This window comes from Liolophura sinensis, chromosome 1 (assembly GCF_032854445.1).
Source record: "Liolophura sinensis isolate JHLJ2023 chromosome 1, CUHK_Ljap_v2, whole genome shotgun sequence".
NCBI lineage: Eukaryota > Metazoa > Mollusca > Polyplacophora > Chitonida > Chitonidae > Liolophura > Liolophura sinensis.
This window is the reverse complement of record NC_088295.1, coordinates 49,960,505-49,979,762: the sequence shown is the minus strand read 5'-3', so window position 1 is coordinate 49,979,762 and position 19,258 is coordinate 49,960,505. Positions and strand designations below refer to the sequence as shown.

At 40.9% G+C, this 19,258-nt stretch overlaps 1 protein-coding gene across 1 annotated transcript; it reads right to left on the bottom strand.

The window, feature by feature from the left end:
• Window positions 1–1,273: 1,273 nt before the first annotated feature.
• On the bottom strand, window positions 1,274–13,608 carry LOC135481926 (stomatin-like protein 1). Its single transcript, XM_064761705.1, has 9 exons — window positions 13,189–13,608; window positions 11,519–11,625; window positions 10,574–10,640; window positions 10,046–10,128; window positions 8,088–8,291; window positions 7,469–7,524; window positions 6,771–6,892; window positions 3,350–3,577; window positions 1,274–1,885 (listed from the first exon to the last, which is right to left on the bottom strand). Exons 1-9 carry the CDS (start codon window positions 13,364–13,366, stop codon window positions 1,683–1,685), a joined length of 1,248 nt encoding a protein of 415 aa, XP_064617775.1. The 5' UTR covers window positions 13,367–13,608; the 3' UTR covers window positions 1,274–1,682.
• Window positions 13,609–19,258: the final 5,650 nt, after the last annotated feature.

Sequence of the window (19,258 nt, the reverse complement as noted above, 5' to 3'; positions counted from 1 at the left end):
TTAAGATCTTGGGTGTAAACAGGGTTCTTTCTCATGTCAAAGTGCCAATGTGGCAAGTTTTATCTGTTCTAGAGGTAGGAGCTAGGCAAATGAGCAGACGGACAAACAGACAGATGTCTAACGATTGAAAACCAGTAAAATCTGAGATCATATATAATATAAAAAGAAAATGGTTTTACAAGTGTAGTATAAATTTAGGTGACCAACACATAAAATTAACATAACACATATACATGTATATGAAAAATACATAAAGGCATAATATAGGCAGATTATATAATCACTTGGCCTGCGTGCCAAGATTTACTACTGACTCCTGTCACAGCTACTTAACATTCTTGGTAGATCAAATGAGCTCTTGCTACTTGCTTACACCACATATTCAAGGCCTTCCACAAAGCCGCACAATTTCAAGTTTACTCGGCCAAACGCTGATCTGTACATCTCCAAAATCTACAAGCCATGGAAAAAGTTCCTTACAGTGCACCGAACAGTGAGTTATTAGCATGTTTTAACACCATATTAAAGCTGGTCACCATTGGGTTTAACACTGAACTGGTTGCCATTGGGTTTAGTATTAAAGGAGCTGGTCGTCATTGAGTTTAACACTGAATGGGCTGGTTGTCATTGGGCTAACTACTGAATGAGCATGTCTTCATTGGGTTTAACACCAAATAAGCTGGTCATCAGTGGGTTTAACACTGATTGAGCTGGTCTCCATTGTGTTTAGCACTGAATGAATTGGTTGGCATTGGTTTAATACTGAATAACGAAGCTGACCGTAAATGGGTTGAACAATGAATGAGCTGGTTGCCATATGTCATCATACATGAACCAGGAAAATCATGTATCAGGATAACTGTACACCCTCAACAGATAAAGGCTGGGTGAATGGCAGTAGAATGCCAGAAGCCTGTTACAGATGATTTGCAAGTGGGCTTACGGCAGAAGTGTGATGTCCTTTAGTCTTGTCATGATTTACCCATGTCACCCAAAAACCAAAAGTGCCATAAACATCACAGATCTCAGACAATGCAGTATATAATACGGTGGGCACATCATTTGTTTTTGTGTACAATATGTGAAAATAAGTTCCTAGTTTTTGTCAAACCTGCTTCTCCTAAGATGGCCAATGCTTGTTTATTTATTTATTTATTTATTTGATTGGTGTTTTACACCATACTCAAGAATATTTCACTTATACGATGGCGGCCAGCATTATGGTGGGTGGAAATCGGGCAGAGCCTGGTGTAAACCCATCTCCAAAATCTACAGGTTGCTGGCAAACCTTCCCACATACGGCCGGAGAGGAAGCCAGCATGAGCTGGACTTGAACTCACAGCGACCGCATTGGTGAGAAACTCTTGGGTCATTACGCTGCGCTAGCGTACTAACCAACTGAGCCACGGAGGCCCTCCAATGCTTGATATACAGGTACAGTTCTTGTGACCATTCTCATTTTGTTGTCTTCAGCTTTACCATGTTTCGAAATCGAATTAGAAGTTTCGAAGAGCTTATTAGTTGGATTACTGAATTAACATATCACATTATTCGAATTAGTCTGATATCGCTTATGAATCATTAAAAATCAATGTAAATCAATGCCAACAAAAAAAAAAGGCTACATGAAAATATGTACATTTGTGCTCCGACCACCCAAAGTGTTGTACAATGCAATGATATTATGATTTTGAGTTGAGACGTTTCACCAAGTCCTCCAGTTTCATGGCAGCTGAGAGATCTCCTGCTACTCTAAGGCGACCGCTCATGTAGGCTTGCAGTGGGTTCAGCTGCTCACTGAACATAGCCTTCAGGTCTTCAATGTCAAGGGTCAAGGTCGCATCAGGGTCACAATGGGGTGGTCCTTCCCCCACTGAACCTCCACCTGTCAACAACAGATAGCATTAAGGGCTAACATGATACATCAGAGTGACTGAACACTCAATTCAAACCAACCATTGTGCAGTGTTGTAAGTGAATGTGTATGCAAAATAAAGCAACTCAAATGGAATTGGCACGAGTTGTACTCTGACGTAGTCTTCCAACAGTATCTGACAACTGAACTGAATGGCATCGTAACCATGTATGACTCATCAGCTGGAACGAATTGTAACCAATCACTATTAAATAATTACTCAAATTGCACTGTCAAAATGTCAGTGTCACACAACTGCAACATGAAAAAAAAAAAACTGCTGTGAGTTGCACCACAGTCATTACCTATATACAGTTCATTATTAAAAGGCCATCAGCTATTGGGTCCAATTGTGTAACCAGTTAAGTCATCTCTGTGTAGGCTGAGATTTACTTTCTTCTGGCATACTCAAAGTGATTCTTCTGCAAAAATAATGGTCAAGCTGGCAACAGAGGAAAGCATTTGCCACCAATGGATGGATCCACCACACCCAATGTCCCACCACCCCTTCACGTGACCACATTACTTTTCATTTCATTCCCGATTGCCATTGTCGTCACAGAGCACTTGAACATTTGTAAACAATGTGTGGGACATACATTTGACTTGCTGGCAACAGTACTGATTATGACTGGTCAAATGCGTGTGCTTGATTGACAACCCAGAAAGGTCTATCATGTGTGAAAGTTCAGCTTTGGCTGGGTTGGATGACCTTTTAGATTAGATGTCTGCCTTGGATTGAATGAATGATTGATGATTAACTTAAATACTGGAGGTCAGATCTATGGTTGGCAGTTACGTGTTCCTGACAAAATTCCAGATTTTAAATCTGAAGTCTGTCTTAGACTAAATGTCCTAATAATTGTGCCAGATGCACAGTGAGCATGTAAGTCAACTGAAAGTGGCAATGAGAATGAATGTATGCTTGGGGTTTAACTTTGTAGTTAACAATTTTTCAGTCATATGACTTTTTCAGCCATATAACGAAGAGTCATTAGGAGTGTGTATACATACTGTGTCTTCTTGTGGCAAATCATCACTAAAGTATCATGTCGAAGACACCAGGCTTGACACCCCATGCAGTCACACCATACTGACATCAGGCCACCCAGTCCTTCTTCCTTGTTCTAAACTCTCAGTGCTGTGCAGCAAGCGAAGCAGCAACAAGTACCATTCTTAAAGTCTTTGGTATGACCTGACCCAGGTTTGATCCTGGGTTTCCTGATTTCGAGGCAGACGATCTAAATGTTAGGCCCCTAAAGCGGTCCAGTGGTAAAGAAAGGACTTACATGTAACAGCTGATAGATTAAGTCTGGGAAACAGGTGCCTGAACAGTTTTAAAAACATGGTGGTAAGACTAAATGCCAGTGTTATATAATACTGGCACCTATTTTTAGATGTGCACTGTAATTGTTAAAAAGTACACATTCATACCATGTTTCAGATCCAGGTAGTAGATTCCTCCGTTTACCCCTGTTACTTCAAACTGAAAGACCGCATCCACTTGTTTGACCAGTGTGTCACTGAGAACTCGGGTAACAGCGGATATAAGCTCAGCTGCAGACGACAGGCTGGACTGGTCAATCTGGGCTGCCTGAAACTCAGGCAGTTTGTTAGATATGGTTGCTCCTGTGGGCAGGATATGGCCACTCTGACCCGGACCTGCAAGAGTACAAGACATACAAATAAACACCCTTACCTTCATATGCATGCACTTATCTCCACAGTTTTTTTGATGATATTTACATATTAGGGAGCCTAACACATACATGTAGGAAAAGTAGAAATTATATAGCATTATGGTAAATAACCTAAAGTTTCACATGTAAGTTACTGTTGTTTACTTTCGCACCATCGGAGTTGCCGGCAAAACAATAGAGGACAGTGATAAAGCCCCCCGCCCGTTTCATTACATTAGCAGCTCTGGTTTGCTAATCCTCACCGCATGGGGTCAAGTCACTGACAGTGAGGTGTGCATGTCTCTTGACTCACACGCCTACATATACATCTCTAAATATACCAATGAATGAAAGTGAAGAAAGTATTAAGACAGGTGATGTCTATTACAAACTTATAAATTCCAAACACTGTCTGAAGCATGACCACGCCAAACAATGTACACTGCAGACAAACCGATTATTTGGGTTAGGCCTAAGTGGACGTCACCTCACACCGTTATCTGGTGAAAGGGGTTGTCTGCTGAGAGCCCTCATTATGCAACGAATATGTGTACAAATGTATTTCAGTTAAAGATGAATTTCACTGAGACATATCTGCCATCAGTTTCCCGAGTCCATGTAATTCCAATTTATTATGTCAGTCAACACGCAGATTTTGTTTCTTTACAGTCAGAACTGTGATCCTATTGCAGAAGAGATCCTTTTCCCGCGTTTTGATATCGGGATCCTCCATTAAACACAGAAAACATACTCCACGCAATGTTTCCGAAAACTACCACGATTTACTTTTACCCCTTTTTTGGTAGCACTGTTTGTCAGTCCGGCATATCGGGAGACAGGATTTGTTTGAGTTTTCACATAAGGAGTTCGCACAACGCTGTCACTGGCTTTATAAGGAAAATGTTTTATGATCTCCTGTATACAGTTTTGGCCAGATAAGCTTTACGTGTAACCAGAAACAGATAAGATTATTGTTTTGCCTTTTGCCAGCAAAAATCACGGGATTGATGAGTAGACATGTGGAAATTTCGAGTCCTGTGATTGTAAGAGGCTTGTATCTACATGTAGATAAAAGCAATCTGTATGACTAAAATTTCATCTGAGGGGACTCGATGAAATATTAAGTAAATTAAGTATTCACGTTTACGAAATATGGGCAGAAGCTGACAGCCTTTCAAATTATGCCAGAATGAACAAAAAATGTTTTGCTGCAGTGGTGTAAATGCATGTGTGTACATATAGGTGTCACTTTCATTGCAATTTGACAACTTCATCTTCTCTGATGGTAGGCCTAGTTTCGCGGATTCGCAGTATGCTGAATTCTGCTACAGCTTTGTATATGGACAGCCCTGCAGTTTAAAAATGGATAATTGACATTACACTCCACATGCGCAAAGGCACTGGGTAGTCACGCCTAATCTCCACAGAGTTTTTTTCCCTAATTCGCATTTATCGCAAAATAACAATAATAATACAATCAACCTGTTGCGAAGTGCATGTACTAAAGTTATTATGATTAAAACTGAGGAAAACATGAACTGTTGGTGGTAAGTGCGTATAGACTAACTGCTCAGTGAACCACGAGCTTCTTGATTACACTCTTGAACAGTGAGTATAATCCCCTGACCACCAATCCCCGGATGCTCTCCCACGGCACCCAGTCAGTAACAACCACAACCACTGGAATGAATCCTGGGATACACTTTCCTAGTCCTGGGGTGAAACTTTAGGTCATTTAGTGTACGGTAATATTTATTTATTTATTTGATTGGGGTTTTATGCCATAACAGTACTCAAAAATATTTCGATTATGACAGTGGCTAGCATTGTAGTATGGAGAAACTAGGTAGAGCCTTCGGAAACCCATGACTATCCGCAGGTTGTTGACAGACCTTCCCAAGTACGACCAGAGAGGAAGCCAGCATAAGCTGGATTTTAACTCACAGCCATCCCACTGATTAGAGGCTTCTGGGTCATTGCTGCCAGACTTGTAATATAACAAAAGAAACAAAAACAAAAAAATAACAAGCAGTTTCATGTCCTCATGCACAATGGCCCATCAATTAAATGAAATGCCCAAGCTGAAAGATAGAATGTCAATGAAATGCCCATGCTGAAAGATAGAATGTCAATGAAATGCCCATGCTGAAAAATAAAATGTCAATGAAATGCCCATGCTGAAAAATAGAATGTCAATGAAATGCCCATGCCGAAAAATAAAATGTCAGTGAAATGCCCATGCTGACAAATAGAATGTCAATGAAATGCCCATGCCGAAAAAAAAGAATGTCAATGAAATGCCCATGCCGACAAATAGAATGTAAATGAAATGCCCATGCTGAAAGATAGAATGTCAATGAAATGCCAATGCTGAAAGATAAAATGTCAATGAAATGCCCATACTGAAAAATAGAATGTCAATGAAATGTCAATGAAATGCCAATGCTAAAAAATAGAATGTAAATGAAATACCCATGCTGAAAGATAGAATGGCAATGAAATGCCCATGCTAAAAGATAGAATGTCAATGAAATGCCCATACTGAAGATAGAATGTCAATGAAATGCCAATGCTGAAAAATAGAATGTCAATGAAATGCCCATGCTAAAAGATAGAATGTCAATGAAATGCCCATGCTAAAAGATAGAATGTCAATGAAATGCCCATGCTAAAAGATAGAATGTCAATGAAATGCCCATGCTGAGAGATAGAATGTCAATGAAATGCCCATGCTAAAAGATAGAATGTCAATGAAATGCCAATGCTGAAAGATAAAATGTCAATGAAATGCCCATACTGAAAAATAGAATGTCAATGAAATGCCAATGCTAAAAAATAGAATGTAAATGAAATACCCATGCTGAAAGATAGAATGTCAATGAAATGCCCATGCTAAAAGATAGAATGTCAATGAAATGCCCATACTGAAGATAGAATGTCAATGAAATGCCAATGCTGAAAAATAGAATGTCAATGAAATGCCCATGCTAAAAGATAGAATGTCAATGAAATGCCCATGCTAAAAGATAGAATGTCAATGAAATGCCCACGCTGAGAGATAGAATGTCAAAAATTTGACCCACCAACAGACAGACACAGCAACTTACAGAACTGCTTGTCGTTGCTAAAAACAAATCGCTGATTTCTGCAAAATGTGTGACATGATTTGTACTAACCTGTGGCTGCCATGAAAGCTTCTGTGAGCTTTTGAAAGGCTGGGGGTACAGCCATTCCTGGGGGGAACATCATTTGTCCCATACGTGGGGGGTTGGGCTCTTTCAACACCTTTACCTGTGGGCTACAAACATAAAAATACAACATTCATTGAGTGCAAGCCAGGTTAAACAATGAGCGAGATGTACTGTCTTTGGTTTAACTGTGGTGGGAAGCTGGAATTATTGTGAAAGACTGCCAGGAGAATCACACCATCAGCAGTACACATGTACACCATCAGTGCTGTAAAAGCCTTCTACAAGACCGCAAGTGGTGAGCTACTGACACGTCACTGAGAACCTTTGTAATTATAAATGACGAAAAGTTCATAAATGTATAACAATTCTGTATCCAATGGTCTTGCAAACGTTGATGGGAAGAAGAATTTCAATTACAGTAAATGGTTTCACCCATGACTGGGGGGCTCATTTTGCTTGATTCTGAGAGTCCTACTGATCTTATGTGACGAGGCGTGCCAACAGGGGATTTGAACCAGCAATCTCTGAATTTGGAGTCCAAACTTCTACCTCTGGATCAGAGTGAAATTTTCTTCAGCCAACAGGTAGATAGTGCTAATATATCACACTGTTACATTCTATTTGATATATAGAAGATTTAAATTATATACTACAATTTTATGTGATTTTGCGTATGTACTTACATTTCCACCCTGGTCACCTCCACACCCCATTTAGCTGCCCCCTTGTTTGTGTCAGCCTGCCAATATACACATACATGTACGTACAAAATTATTCCTCTGTTGTTTATTTTTTTAATTTCCTTTTTGAGAAGGTATAATTACCCAATTATGCCAATTTTAGAAAAGTTATAAGAACCCTACAGTTCTACTGGTGCATAAAATTTATGTAAATTTTACATAAACATGTTCATGTAAATTTACCAATTCATCATTAAGTCAACTGTCAGGATTACAATGAAATAGAGACATAAAATATATTTTTGTGAAATTGACATTCCCTTTGAACAAAAAGCCTACTACCATCCTGTGGTTATTAAGTTTCACAACATATTTGATACACTTCCACCCAGGAGTTTTGAAGATATCACACAGTAGGTTTACTGTCCACTACCATAAAAAATGATGAGAAACGGTCAAACCAGCAGATGGGCATACCAAAAAAGTCGAACAATTCTCATGTCAGCAAGATTCAAACCAAATTCGATTAAACTACACCCAGCAGTTCTGGAAATATATGTATTGTACAACTCCAAAGGGAGGTAATCATGTTTAAACACATTAGAAAGGGACACTCCAGTACCTGTAGTTCTTGGCAGATGGCAACTTTGTCCATGTCCAGTTCGGCCAATCGCTTCCTGGTCAACAGCTTGGTTAAAGCGGTTTGGAAGAGGATACGTGTGGAATAGTTGAGGTCCTGGACACTGGTCACTGACTGACTGACCTGGGCTATCCTGAAGTAGATGTTAGCTCCCATCTCCACCACAGCCCCATCCTGGGTGATAACCTACACACAGAAAATAGACGTACCCTATATCCCAGCACAGAAATAGTGCATGTTTAGTCGTATTAAAGGAATCTTTTCTGAACTGGGCAGATTATCTTACAATTTTTGTGATGTTAATATGTGGCCTTACCTGAACAGTACATTTTGGTCGTATGTCTTATCTTCACAAACTGGATCTAAACTCACACTTTACGATTTACGATCAGATTTACTGATGATTTTGGGTACATGTATGTACATACACACTGATGTTATATAGGCCAGGAGGCACAGGCTAGCCTTCCCCAAAACCAGCAACAATTACAGACCCAAATTCATACTGTTTGCCCTGTGCCCAAATTTGAGAAAATTGCTCAAACCTCCCAAAATATAACCTTAGTTCATGCTTTAGCAATGATAAATCTCTTCTCATATTGTTTCCATTGATACTTGGATTTTTCATTCTTTGAGTCTTCTTTATAATGACAACTTCTTGTTCATTTCTGTGTATTCAGATGGTGTTATGGTACTTTGGTATACTGGTGAAATTTGACAATTTCCTTGCATTTGTCCCTGTCAGAACGTGAATGGCAGATAATTAGAATTCAGCTGGCTAGTTCAGACACAGATTTATAGACCAGGGGGACTGTCAGGTAACAGTTCACATTCTGAGGTGTGATGGCTCACATCTCTCCTGAATGTCAACTTTATTCTGCTGACAAATCTGAACGAGAGCCACATGTATATTAAAGAAATATTAAGTGCGGTTTGAAACAGCAATCAGCATAAAAATGAAAGTAAATTTCCACATGCCTACACTTTATCAACCCGAGGTGTACTCTTAACTTTTTCGTGTGTAATGTTTCTTACATTATGACAGTCAGGGTGAAACAAAAGGGGAAAATCAAGTCAGTCTGACTCAGCATGTGGAAAAATGTCTTCATTCATTAAAAATCAATGAAATAATTATTTATGATTATCATCTAATGAATGAATAGGGCTATATGCCACATCATTAGTATCACCTAACAACATCATGCTGCTTTACAATATAATATCACCACACAGATAACATGAAACACATAACTATCAATTAAAAATATTAAAGATTTAGTGTGTGTTTTTTTTCTTGTTGTTGTTATTTATTTTATACTGGATTAGTGTTTAACACAGTGTTCATAAATTTTTCACTTACATGCCAGTGGTTAGGTTTAAGTGAGTGAGTGAGTGCTTGGGGTTTAACGTCTCACTAAACAATTTTTCAGTCATATGACCATGAAGGAGTCCTTCATGTGCATGCAATGTGCCTAATTGTTGTAAGACAGATTTCCACCGCTCTTTTATCTAGTGCTGCTTCACTGAGATGACTTACTGAAGGTAAGTTAGCCGCCCCACTCTAGCTCGAACTAATTCAATTCAACGAGTCGTTGTAATATCCCCTTTATCCTGAATGTGAAGCAAGGAAGTTACAACTTCCTCTTTAAAGGTCTAAGGCATGACCTGACTTAGGACTGACCCTGGATCTGCCACCCTCGAAGTGGACGCTATACCAACTGAGCTATCGGGCCAGAGGCTAGTTTTAAGGGTGCCTGAAGTGAACCCTTAGCAGGTAACTGATAAACCTCTTAAGGTCACTGCTTACAGAAACAGCGACAGCTGAATTTGAGCAACTTTCCGATAGTCGCAGTGAGCCAATGCTTTAACCATCTACTGAATAAGAGTTTAAAGCTGAACTACTGTGAAGTAGAAAGACACTGACACACATGGACACAGACCTGTTGTGGAGGGACACTGAAGGCTCTCATCCTCATATCCACTTTGTGTAGGATGTCAATACAAGGTAAGATGAAGATCAAACCTGAAAACCCAGAACACCATAAATATTCAGAAATGTCAATCATTCAAGGAAAAATGTAATTTGAAATAAAATTTAAGTTGTAATTGAACAATATGTAACTCAGGGCTTAAAATTAACACTGGATGTTTAGTTGGGCCAGCAGAAATTAACAAGCACTGGTCTGGCTGGCTTGTGAACTTTTAATTCTGTTGTCAGCCACCAGCCATACCCACATGTACATTTACAGATGAACAATCGTTAAAAAAATGTAGCAAATACTAGATGCTATACATATTATATAGATGAAAATATGTCGTATAACAGTTTAAGCAATCAACATTCTTCTTTTTGTTAAACTGAAGTGCCAGCTAAATGTAATATCCTATTGGCCAGTGATAATTTGCACTTAATTTCAAACCCTGTAACTCCTGTGAGAAATTATTCAAGCTGAATACTGTTGTTTTACCCTGTCCTTTGGTTTTCTGGATGCGGCCAAGTCTGAATACAACCACCTGCTCATACTGTGGAATAGACTGCACAAAAATACAGAAACACTAATGGTGAGTAGTGTTGTTTGGTTTATAGTGAATTACACAGTAAATCACATTCATGTCTAAGCCAAAACTTTTAGAGAACATAAGCTCTGGTAACCTTACTACAGTTGACCAACATTGCAGACTTAAAAAGAAGAATTCACTGCTCACCCTGTGGAAATTTCACAGAAATATATGTTTTTTTTATTTACTTTGCTTACCACCTTATCACAGAAATATGGGTGTTCGAAACATAGACTTTTAACTTGTAGGATTTATTTGTTTAATTTATACACAGTTTTGTGATTAGAATGTAAATTAAGTCACATGTTGCTGTCTAACCATTCAGTAAGCAGGGTTTAGTTACGTGAGCATTGACGTAGCTAGTTCTAGCTCTTTCTCGCATGCCGTCAGTCACTCCAAAGAGTGACCTAGATGTACTTGACTCTCTAAGGCGACACTGTCAAGATGTGTACATGTATTGTTGTTTAAGAAAAATTTTTGCAGTGCACCACCACCCTTCACCACATATCTGACAAATCAGCTGACTTCAAGCAATAGAGAGCTGCAAATAAAAACATGCAACTTAACTGGTCAATGACCTGATACACCTATCCCCAAGGTATTATTTGATTTTATGCTTAAATAGTTCTCACTGAATCCTTCCATCCTGCCCTCTACAAAAACACAGTACTAATCATGCATTGAAACAGGATGTGTTAACAGCTGTCTGTAATATTCGAAGACAACAACAGATGCAATAAATTTAAACAAAGAAAACTTGGTATTCTGATAACAAACCACTTCAGACTTGCACGTAAATAAAACAGGGAATAGAGAGGCAAAATACGCCATTTCCTGTGTCTCTGTATACTCACCTTCAAACAGAAGATGAGAGATACTGGGAATGTTAGCACCACTAGGAGATAGGCCAGTGCAGTGATCAAAACATGAGCACATTTTGAGAAAAAGGTCGGTTCAGCATCTGAAATGCAAGAAGCAATATTTTTTCAGACATCTGACAAGGCCTTTTTCTGATTCTCCAAAGTATAAACTACTTTATACTTGCAAATAATTTTAAAAGAGAGAATTTACAATGCTGCATGTGCCATGCAAACAATAACTGGACATGATCGGTTTTGTTAACTCTGTACTCTCTTAATAACATTATCCGATTTTAGTTTTTTAATTGGTGTGTTGTGCCATATTCAAGAATATTTCACTTGTACAATGGCAAACATCATTCTGGTGAGAGGAAACTGGGGAAAACCCATGACCAACCGCTTAATATATGAGTGACTTTAACATGCAAATTTCAAACTCACAATTTGAAGACAAGAAAAAAAAAAATTTGTGTGAAAAAAAAAAAAACAATATTTAACAAATCGGAGCTAGGATATGCTGCTGTACAATACAAGTGTACATTGGCCGTGAATGTACAGCCAATACTGTTCAAGTACAGCCAATACTGTTCAAGTACAGCCAATACTGTTCAAGTACAGCCAATACTGTTCGTGCACAGCCAATACTGTTCATGTGAAGCCGAGCCCAATTAATTCAACAGTTTGTATGATCAATTTGTTATAATTTCCACACTGATGCTTTTTTATGTCAATTCTAGCTTTCCCATCAGATCGAGGTATTGCTAGGCTTATGCTGTTTTGGTGGCTACCTTGGCAATACTTTCCTGATGTTTTTGATGGTAGAAATCTAGATGTACACTGTAGGCCTAAATAGAATTTCTATTCAAATCTGAAATTATTGAGCATGTCACATGACTTTCTTCAAAACAAATCCTGATATGGGTGAAAAGGTGGACATGTAAAATAGCAGGGTCTCTGCAAAGGCAGTGGAGTTTATAGTGTTTTAGGATCGTAGTTAACATCATACACAATGTGAAATGCAGTTCAAAGATTTTCCACCTATTCAATGCACATGTAGTTTTGCACAGTTGTGCATCTAGTAACATGCCAAAACTGTAACATGTTTCTCGACATCAGGAGTGTTTCTGAACAACCTGAGTGTTGAATAGTGGTGGATATGTACATTATACGCGCAGTGTATGATAATCACTGACTGTACACAGAATTATCCATACATATATCAACCAACTAGGCTCATATGGCAGACACTGTCTCCCATTCACACAGAATTATCCATACATATATCAACCAACCAGGCTCATATGGCAGACACTGTCTCCCATTCACACAGAATTATGCTACATATATCAACCAACCAGGCTCATATGGCAGACACTGTCTCCCATTCACACAGAATTATGCTACATATATCAACCAACCAGACTCATATGGCAGACACTGTCTCCCATTCACACAGAATTATGCTACAAATATCAACCAACCAGGCTCATATGGCAGACACTGTCTCCCATTCACACAGAATTATGCGTACATATATCAACCAACCAGGCTCATATGGCAGACACTGTCTCCCATTCACACAGAATTATGCGTACATATATCAACCAACCAGGCTCATATGGCAGACACTGTCTCCCGTTCACATGCTTAACTATTGTACTTACACTGTTCACAGAACATATCACCACTGTCTCCATGGCCGCCGTAGTTGAATATGGACTTATAGCGTCTTTCAATGGAGAACTTGTCCCCGTAGGAAAATGCTGAGCCCATATCCAGGCTGACAGACCCATCTGGATAACTTGGATCGTTCAGTGGCACAGGCATGTATTTGACAGACATCTCCTCAACAGAGACAAACACAAAATTAAAGGAAAAAGGCTGAAATCCTCTGTGCGCAGATTACGAAGTCCTCTGTGGGCAGGTTAACTCATCCTGGAACCTCTTTTTCAAATTTGTTGCAACAGTCTGCTCGACTCTTTCTTTGCTGGAATGCTTGTGTCATTTATACCACTGTGGCTGCATATCTTTGATACTGTAAGTACATGTATATGAAAATTTACATTAGGAGTAACAGGCATTTCACATGGGCCTATAATACATAGTCTGAACACATTGTTAATAAAATGTTCTCCCTCCGTATTACATTCATATATTTACCTTTAACCACCGAATGAATGTCAGAAATATAACATATAGTGGTATAGTATATGTAATGTTGTTGACTCAGATTCCATCCACCAGACTATATAAACTCACCAAGCCCACAACTTTGATGCATGCAGAAAATGCATCCATGTCCCTTTTCTTACATGTACAGCAGTTCATATTTTACATTCATAGTTTACAACTTAATTAGGTAGTGGTACCATATTTGATTGTTTTGTTTTTTAGTAGCACTGGATCACAACGCTCGTAGGGCTATGCGAGGCCCTACGAGCGTTGTCATACACGGCTCGGTTGCTAGCTGTCCTTCCCCACGTACGGCCAGTAAGGAAGCCATCATGAGCTGGACTTGAACTCACAGCGATTGCATTGGTGGGAAGCTCCTGGGGACATTGCGCCGCGCTGGCACGCTATTTACCTCGGCCATGTTGTCTCCACTTGAACCTCACTATTCGTCAACATAATTGTTTATCAAGTATAACGTCTAAATTCGAAGGAATAAGTTAGTAACGCCATGTAACGCTGAGGATCGAGCCACAACGAACAACAACAACACGATATGTTGTTTTATACAAACTACAGTATAGTGTATTTAAATGATATTCCCTGGTCAAAAAAACGATGTCTTAAACTTTGAAAAACAATGGGAAGATACAAGTACACTAAAAAGAGATATTTACGTTACACAAAACTCTCTTAGAATAGCTTTCGCCGGGCATGTGTCATTCGAGCGCAGCAATACCATGGGGAGACAACTCCGTTCAATGACGGCGGTGTTACTTTTTTGTGCTGTGTTGGATACGTGGGTAATGTAAGGGTCAGTTGCAAATTCGTGGCCCTCGCACAATAAATGCCTAGGGGGTTGTCCAGGACTGACTGGGAAAAAAAATATTTTTTATTTCATTGTCCAATCCATTTTTTTTCTTTACCTGTGTAAATTTCCCCCACGGGCCTACGCCCAACGCGATTTTACATATTTACAATTCTTATTTACATGTCAGTGGGATCCATAAGACCACACAACTTTGTACATTATAACTATCGTCTATGGTTTTTTGAAGGTTGTGGCTGTACGTATCAATACAGTCTCATGTTCATTTGCATATATTTTGCTTTTGGACAGTTCAGCCTTGATTCCCATCAGGATTTTCAATAAACCATTCTTTTATGTACGGTGGCCCATATACGACATTTTCCTTTTTCCTTAACTTTTGTAACTTTTCCTCAGGTTTCCACTTGGCTGAAAACCTTTTCACTCAGGTGGAAACTCACATGATGCAAGAAACCTCGTTCTCGTTGGATGGGCAGAATGATAAGGAACTACATCATGTAAGAACTTCAGCATGGCGGAGATAAGTGAAATTTTCTTGAGTGCGGCCCGGGAAGCTCAACGATCATGCAGATTTAGGAGTGGTGATGAAAATTGTAACAAGCTCTGAATTTAAAGCTGTGGCTCTGACCTTTTTATGACAGCCACAGATGAGCATTTTTGGCGTTCGATTGTTTTGACTATATGGCTTTATCTGATCGACAGAAAATAAACAATTTCAAAATTTGTAGTATGTAATTTTGAATAATTTCTGACTCTTGCCGGATCAAATTTTTCCTGGCGCTTAAAAAATGCAGCACTCGTACTCTGTACCAGGGACTAATATAACTGTAATATGAGTCCCGGCTTGTAAGAACATATGATTAAAACATGGTTCGTTGTAACGTAAATAGAAACGGACGCGTCCTCAACTAGAGAAATAACCATCGCCTGACTTGAATTGCGATATCTCGGTTGTGGAACATCACAAAAATAAGACGTAATGCATCATAAAGATCCTGTAGAATACTTCATTGATGCATGTATACGAGTACATTTTGGTGTTGCCTTTTCTATTAAAGTACATATACGTTCATCAAGATATCGATCAGAGGTAGGCATACACCCGGCGTCCTTGGATGGCTTTTTGCATAATGACGTGCATCTCACTCTGTTGTGAGGAATTGGGCAGAGATCTGTATCATTGATATTTTTAGGTCGGTGCTAATCTGGCCGGGTCATTCGAGTGCCCAGTTTTTGCACTGCCATTTATTGACAATGTATTGTATGTACATTAAACACAATGCGAAATCTTAATTAAGGCATGGATAAATACCTGCCTCAGTTAATTGCCGCAACTAAAGCACCATATGCTCTTGGCATATGTGGGGGGAAGGTGTATCAGGAAAATGCCATATTTGCCACAGACATAAATGTAGCTCTATGGGCCTTTGTCTTCATAAACATATAGCCCTGTAGAGCTAGTGTAATCCAGGTTCTTTACAACTTTTTCCAGTTGGCGCAAGCGGGAGTAGTTTATCAGGTCAATTTCGCCGCGCCTGGGTTATTCTTATGGGTGGGTGAGGCGGTGGGTAAATCTTGGGTTATTCTTATGGGTGGGGGCGGAGCCGGCGAAGGCAGCGTGAGTAAACCCTGGGAGAAGGGGAGGAGGCATAAATGGGGCGTTGTGACTGATGGAAGGGGGAGGGGGCGTGCGCGTCATGATGACGTCAAAGGGTGCCGTATGACTTTATGGTATTCTAGAACGTGTGTGATGTTCTGGAACCGTCTGTGAAGTAGTCCCGAGGTCGTGGGTGCAAAGTGAAGTGTTGGTGCATTCCACAATCTTGTTTGCTGTCTACAGCAGCGGTCAACGTGAAGAAAAGAGCATGAGCGGGCAACTGGAATGCATAGTGTACTAATACATGGGCTATCAGTCAGCGTAAATTTTTCTATCAGCATGGCGTCATTGTGCAAGTGTGACCGAAAGTTGTAGAATGTTCTGAAATGTTCTAGAAAGTTTTGCACACGCGTTTGAGTATATAAGGCGGTGCGCTGCCCAGACTCGTCACTGGCGCTTTGGACTTTGCACGATTCAGTCTTACTTCCCCGTTTCACCATGCCGAAGACCAAACACGCCATAATTGGCAATCCCGTTGCTCACTCGCCTTGCTGAGGATGTGTTTGTCAGCTTTTCGCTGTGGCAACATGCCCAAACCGGTGACTGGTGGTGGTATGTGAATATCAAGCTGTGGGTCCAATACTCTTCAGGGGGAAAATGTTACCGAGATGCATCCGTTCGGGCCGACTCATGGATCCCATTTCTGGAGGCTCTGCCTAAGGTAGGACAATATCATCCCCACCTGACCCACCAGAAAACCGGCACCAGTAGTGCTACTCATGGCCCCACCTGGGTCCAAAGGACTACGAGGCCCTAGAAACCTTGATGTAGGATAGCGTAGATGAAAACCTCGAAACTTTGGTGTTGAAACTGACGCGACTGCGGTGTCACGGTGTAACACTGACCATCCCAGCCAGAAGCAGCAGTCATGCTTGAACCGGCTGGATATTATCGATTTGGACGTGGTAGATGAAGGTGTTCAGCGCTTAAACGAAGAAAAAGTGCTCAGCAGTTCCAGGCCAAAATCGAAACGTTGGAAGACTTGATCGCTGAGCGGTTGGAGGGGAGGTTTTACGAGATTGATCGCCAACCCGGGAAGACCTCCCCGGAGATGTACTACCAACTGGATACCGTGGAGTCGAACTTTGAGCTCACCTTGAACTTTGAGTTCATATTGGACTTTTGATGATCCATGATGAGTGACAAGTTTTATTTTTGTTGCTGTTGTTGACATATGCGGTATAAAGGTTTACCCATGATGTGCCCATGTTATATGGGTAGTGATTTTGATTGATGGATTGACTGATGGATTGGTGTTTCACGAGTGGTTCTTATGTTAGGCTAACTTGTAGATTAGGGGGTTTTGTCGACAAAACTCACATAAGGCGTGTGGTATCAAGCGGGTGTCGTCATTACCTACCTAGTCAGGGACACGTAAAGACGTTCGTCATTATGAAGTCAACTGCTTCAGGATGGGAAGATTTAGTCAGGACTGTCACGAATCTTACAGGGTACAAACACGTAAAACACGCCATGTTTAAAGACGGTGACGAAAACGAGGGTCGGTTTACCGTCCTCCGTGTGTTTAAGAAAGATGTATGTGTGGAGGGTCCTAATCCCATCCTCGACTACTATGACTACACCCTCCTATCGTAACTGATTACCCTCCAACATCCACACGACCCGTCATCCACACCCCAGCACACCACCCTGCGTGAACCATCTCCCAACATCTCACCTTCCGTGGTGGTCTCGTCTCTAGTCGTCTGTGTCACCTGCACTATCCTCTGTTGGTGAACAGTACGGTATGGTATATAATAAGAGTGACCGCCATCACTGTACAGTCCAGTTCAACCGCCATGACCCGTCGTCAGCGATCACGCATTATCCGAGTGAGAGTTCGAACCCGCACCAGGGAAAAAAATCTCCCCAAAACGTTGTTATCAACTGTACTATTAGCCTGATAGCCCCGCTGCCTAGTGGGTTGGAGCCGTTGACACAGGCGGCCCGTGAACACGGACACAACGTGACAAGAGCTCGGGTGAAGGCCTGGTCAGCCAATAAGGAGACGTATACCCTCCATCGCCTAGCTCGTTGTCAGTATAACCGTAACCGGGTCATCGTGGGTGGGATCGACAGTCAGCGGCAAGCGGACATGGTGGATATGAGTCCCTTTGCCAAGTACAACACTGGAAATCGTTACATGTTGACGTACATAGACATTCTTTCTAAATACGCTTTGATGCCCATCTGCACCAAGACTGGGGTTTATCTCATCGACGGATTCAAGACCATCTTCAATAGCAGGCACACCCCCTTGTTCCTACAAGCGGACGAGGGAAAAGAATTTCTCAGTAAGCCCTTTCAAGCATTTTTAAAGGAGAATGGGGTGTTCTTCTATACCTTTAATGAAAAGAAAGCCTCGGTGGCCGAACGGTTCAATCGCACGTTTAAAGGGCACATGTACCAACACGTCACGGCACAAGACACGATGTAACCTAGACGTCTTACCCGCATTTACACGCGGGTATAATCGGGCCGTCGAGTATCCGTTTCACCCGCCCTGGGTGCGGTCGACTTTACCGTTGTGACATGGGATATCTCGTCGCATCATCAAAGTCATGGGGAATTTCGAGAAATCCTGCCTCCCTAACTGGAATGAAGAAGTCTTCCGCACCCTTCGGCGTAATCCCAGGAAACCAGTGGCTTATACCTTGGAAGACTTGAACGGGAGGCACTTGGAGGGGAGGTTTTACGAGACGGAACTCCAACCAGGGAAGACCTCCCCGGAGACATACTACCAATTGAATACCGTGTTAGACACAAAGAAAGTGCGAGCCAAAGCGTCACTTGGTTTATGTGTTGTGACTATCCCGCTAGTTTTAATTCTTGGGTGAATGCAGCGTATGTGAAACGTATGTAAACTTTGACCCTTCTTTTTCCGTCACAGTCTTAGCCAGGATGCCTAAGGAATTAGACCAATACATGCAAGGCCTGAACAGTATATATGACGGGGGTTCTGGGCCATTGGGTGGCCCCCAACCCACCTTCAACCTGATAGGGCAAGCCCAAAAGGCCACCTGGGGAATTGTGTATGTACGTCCGGGGTATGTATATCTACGCAAGTTTTTTGGGCTCC